General features: G+C 44.6%; 1 protein-coding gene across 1 annotated transcript in view; it reads right to left on the reverse strand.

Annotated features, from left to right (window-relative positions):
• Positions 1–5,000, reverse strand: part of arhgap10 (Rho GTPase activating protein 10) — a gene marked incomplete at both ends in the record, with an annotated part of 196,527 nt that overhangs the window by 94,166 nt on the left and 97,361 nt on the right. Inside the window, one exon of the mRNA XM_084462248.1 lies at positions 1–79. This exon is cut by the window's left edge and continues 3 nt beyond it. Coding sequence (XP_084318374.1) covers positions 1–79 — 79 coding nt within the window. The remainder of the gene's footprint in view (positions 80–5,000) is intronic.

Here is a 5,000-nt window from a genome sequence, read left to right on the forward strand (position 1 = left end):
CTCCTTCCCGCCCATGGCCTGCATCCAGAACTTGTGGTCGTCCTCCGACAGCGCCTGGACCGTCAGCACCGTGCCCGGCCTAGGGGAAGGACCACAACCACAGGGGTCAAGCAAGGTCACGGTCACAGAGGTCACGGTCACAAAGGTCACGGTCACAAAAAAGCACTTCTGAGCTTAGCGACACTCTAACTTGAAGGAATGACGGTTGGAGGACAGCCCTGTGAGAGACCCTGCATCAGGCTCACTGTACTTGTGTGTGAGTGTTGTGTGATTCCAGGTCTCAGAAAGTAGACTCGATTCAAGGGTTTGTATGTATCAGGTACAGATGACCACTTTTGACATCTCACTCTTTATAGCAGACTACTGTATACCGTAAGTGTGTGTGTGTGTACGTGCACATGTGTGCAGGCGCATGCGTGTGTGTGTGCAGGCATGTGTGTGTGTGTGTGTGTGTGTGTGTGTGTGTGTGTGGTCTTAGGCCTCGGGGCCCCGAGGTGCTGCTGGGTCTATTTGTGTGGAGCCGCGGGGGACGCAGTGTTGAGAGACGTGATGAGGTGTCTGTTACAGCGAGACGCTCTTCCATGACAAGCCCCGCCCAGGCCATCTCCGCTGGACACACCCTGGGTGTGTGTGTGTGCGTGTGTGTGTGTGTGTGCGTGTGTGTGTGTGTGCGTGTGTGTGTAACCCATCTGTTTGCGCATGCCCAGGGCAGGATTAGAACCCGGGTCTCCTGCTTGGGAGGCGGACACGCTGACCGTTGCGCCTTTAGGGACGTCCCTCTTGGAGGGCCTGTCGGCGCTCCTTTGAGGAGTGAGTTTCACCTGCTACTCCATGTTTCACTCGTTCACACGTGCATTTGTCTACACTGAGATGAAACTAGTGCACAAAACTAAGTAAATAATAAATATTAACAAACAAAACATTACTAGAAAAACACACATTTACTGCAGAAAATGTGTGTGAATACTAAATAGCTGAAAAGATTTGCAAAAGCATGGATGAAAACGTTAAAAATATGAACAAATATGAACTAACTTGAATGCAACACCATTTAGTCCACAATACATTGCACACATCTACATGTAAAAGTCCACTATTCTTGGCTTTTTGGGTCTTTCACGAGGGGCGGAGCCTGTGGCCTCACGGAGGGTTTGTGACAGGAGCTTAGAGAGGTGGGAGTCATCTGAAGATGAGATGAGCTCACTAGTAGGTGATGTTGATAACATCCAGACAGGACTAGCATCACTAGTAGGTGATGTTGATAACATCCAGACAGGACTAGCATCACTAGCAGGTGATGTTGATAACATCCAGACAGGACTAGCATCACTAGCAGGTGATGTTGATAACATCCAGACAGGACTAGCATCACTAGTAGGTGATGTTGATAACATCCAGACAGGACTAGCATCACTAGCAGGTGATGTTGATAACATCCAGACAGGACTAGCATCACTAGCAGGTGATGTTGATAACATCCAGACAGGACTAGCATCACTAGCAGGTAGGGTTGACAGGACTAGCATCACTAGCAGGTGATGTTGACAGGACTAGCATCACTAGCAGGTAGGGTTGACAGGACTAGCATCACTAGCAGGTAGGGTTGACAGGACTAGCATCACTAGCAGGTAGGGTTGACAGGACTAGCATCACTAGCAGGTAGGGTTGACAGGACTAGCATCACTAGCAGGTAGGGTTGACAGGACTAGCATCACTAGCAGGTGATGTTGATAACATCCAGACAGGACTAGCATCACTAGCAGGTAGGGTTGCCAACCGTCCCTTGAAATACTATTTGGAAGATAAAACACCCGTCCCTTACTGAACTGATACGGGACGCAGTTTGTCCCGTATTTTGGGGACTCGATGAATGACAGAGCGATTTATATGAGAAATGTCTAATGTGCTGTGCGTGAATGCACTTTGTGAATGCACTTCAGCTCATTGGTCATGACTCAAATAATCGGACAGACATTCACATTCAGCATTTTAGGGACCGAGGTAAAAGTATGATCATGATCAAGAAATAAATCAATAACTTTGCCAATATTTGGCAGAAACAGCTCAAACCACTTGTACATTATTCAAGGCATATATTCTGTAGGCCTATCTATGACAACCTTTGGTTTTTAATTTGAAGTCCACCAGACAGTGTTGAACTATTTTGCACTGGCGGGTGCGGATTTCGGCAGCTTATTTTCCATTCAAAGCTATGGGAAAAGATCAAAATGCGGGCGGATATTGAAATGCGCTGCGCTGGCCAGAGGTAGGCTAACACCAGCCCTTCTCAGGATCTCATTAGAGAGGTAGGCTAACACCAGCCCTTCTCAGGATCTCATTAGAGAGGTAGGCTTACAGAGGTAGGCTAACACCAGCCCTTCTCAGGATCTCATTAGAGAGGTAGGCTTACAGAGGTAGGCTAACACCAGCCCTTCTCAGGATCTCATTAGAGAGGTAGGCTAACACCAGCCCTTCTCAGGATCTCATTAGAGAGGTAGGCTTACAGAGGTAGGCTAACACCAGCCCTTCTCAGGATCTCATAAGAGAGGTAGGCTTACAGAGGTAGGCTAACACCAGCCCTTCTCAGGATCTCATTTGCGCTGTGCGCTGGCTAGCCCTTCTCAGGATCTCATTTGGGCTGTGCGCTGGCTAGCCCTTCTCAGGATCTCATTTGCGCTGTGCGCTGGCTAGCCCTTCTCAGGATCTGTGAGTGCGCTGATGACGTAGCATCTGCTACCACAGTCCTTTCTACCAACATAGGACATTTTGACTTAAATAGTCACCAAGTTGGCGGCGCTTGGCGCTCATATTTAAAAGTGTCAAACATTTCAAAGCCCCTCACCAAAGCAGAAACGCCTATCCTAACAAACGATGTGTTTTGAAAGCTCGCGCTACCGTTAAGTGATCTTTTTTGTGGCATCTTTTTTTTTATCGTTTTTGTGGCATCGTCATTATTTTTCGAAGTAGTTTCGAGGATTTCCGACCAGATGGGGCGCTGTCCGCTATGCAGAGTTGTATGGCAGTTGAAGAAGACTACCTCGAAAAATAATGACGATGCCACAAAAAACGCTCTGGGTAACTTAATCCGCTACATAAAATATCCGCAGTGTGCACACAGCCTAAATGATAATCCGTTTCCTGCGTTTTCCTCAAAAATACAAAACTGATCAAATTCAGGTTTGTGTGTAGTACATGGGCCCTATATATCTCCATCGGAGCGGGTCTGTTCATGCAGGCTGGGATTTTGAAGTCAATGGTATATTCAGTTTCACCTAGATGTCGCTAAAAAATGGTAAAATCATAATTTAAAAAAACATAATGATAATAAAGTAAATAAATATTCTTGTGCCTCGCGGGTCCGGTAGGGTGTTCCTTATTTCAATTTCTGATAGTTGGCAACCCTACTAGCAGGAGGTGATGTTGACAGGATTAGCATCTCTAGCAGATGATGTTGATAACACCCAGACATCCTGATAGGACCAGTATCACTGTCTGAAGCCCAATGGGCAGGTTGAATAGTGTGTGGCAATGTTATGTGTGATGTGTGACGGTGTAGTGAATAGTAGGGATGTTACTGTACCAATAATGTAGAAGTCGATACCAAAACCAGTGAAATTCCATGATTGTCCACACCACAGTCCAAAACTAATCCCATGTAGTACTTCAACACACAAGCCTACTTTATTAAAAACATCATCCTGGGAAGGAACATTATGAGATTATCAGGTAGCCTTGCTCAATGACAGAACAGCAGGATACATATGCAATATGGAAAATAAACAGACCTGATGGGCTAACATGTTTCTTTAAGGCTTGAGTCAAGACTATCATAAGCTGAGCCATCTATATCTGCATATGTTTTGCGTTGGCTGGCTTGTTCTATCTAGCTGACTGAGCTGGCAACACAACCTGGCTGGCTAGCTAACAAATGCAGCTTGTGTGACAAAAATGATAAACTAACGTTACCTGCCATGAACGGTACAATGGGACGCATTCAATTTTTTTTTATTGCAAACCTGGCAAAGAATGCTGTCATAGAAACCGACTGGATATAGAATGTTAGCTCAACAAGGTGGTGGCTAGCGCTAGCTATGCTAGCAAGTACTGTAGGACTAGCAAGCAGCCAAAAACGTTTTTTAAGTCATTTTGAGTTTTTGATTGATTCTGGTAGGCCACTATCAACCCTCTAGTTTGTCATGGTACAACACAGATTCATAAAATCAAATTGGAACTGGTTAATTTTCAATAGATTGTGGATGTCTATGTGAAAGTTGATCAGGTCTGGTTATTAGACTAGCAGCTTAGCTTAGCATACAAGCTGTCTGTCCCATTCTGAGACAAACCGTTTGTGTTGTTTTGTGTCTCCTCAACACAAGAACTAACGTTAGCTAACGTTACTGTGCTAGCGCTACACTAGTAGGAGTAATATTAACGTTACTATGCTAGCGGTACACTAGTAGGAGTAATATTAACAGTACTATGCTAGCGCTACACTAGTAGGAGTAATATTAACGTTACTTTGCTAGCGGTACACTAGTAGGAGTAATATTAACGTTACTATGCTAGCGCTACACTAGTAGGAGTAATATTAACGTTACTATGCTAGCGCTACACTAGTAGGAGTAATATTAACGTTACTATGCTAGCGCTACACTAGTAGGAGTAATATTAACGTTACTATGCAAGCGCTACACTAGTAGGAGTAATATTAACGTTACTATGCAAGCGCTACACTAGTAGGAGTAATATTAACGTTACTATGCTAGTGGTACACTAGTAGGAGTAATATTAACGTTACTATGCTAGCGGTACACTAGTAGGAGTAATATTAACGTTACTATGCTAGCGCTACACTAGTAGGAGTAATATTAACGTTACTATGCTAGCGGTACACTAGTAGGAGTAATATTAACAGTACTATGCTAGCGCTACACTAGTAGGAGTAATATTAACGTTACTATGCTAGTGGTACACTAGTAGGAGTAATATTTACGTTACTA

Source organism: Borostomias antarcticus (genome assembly GCF_949987555.1).
Source record: "Borostomias antarcticus genome assembly, contig: scaffold_102, whole genome shotgun sequence".
In the NCBI taxonomy this organism is placed as follows: Eukaryota; Metazoa; Chordata; class Actinopteri; order Stomiiformes; family Stomiidae; genus Borostomias; species Borostomias antarcticus.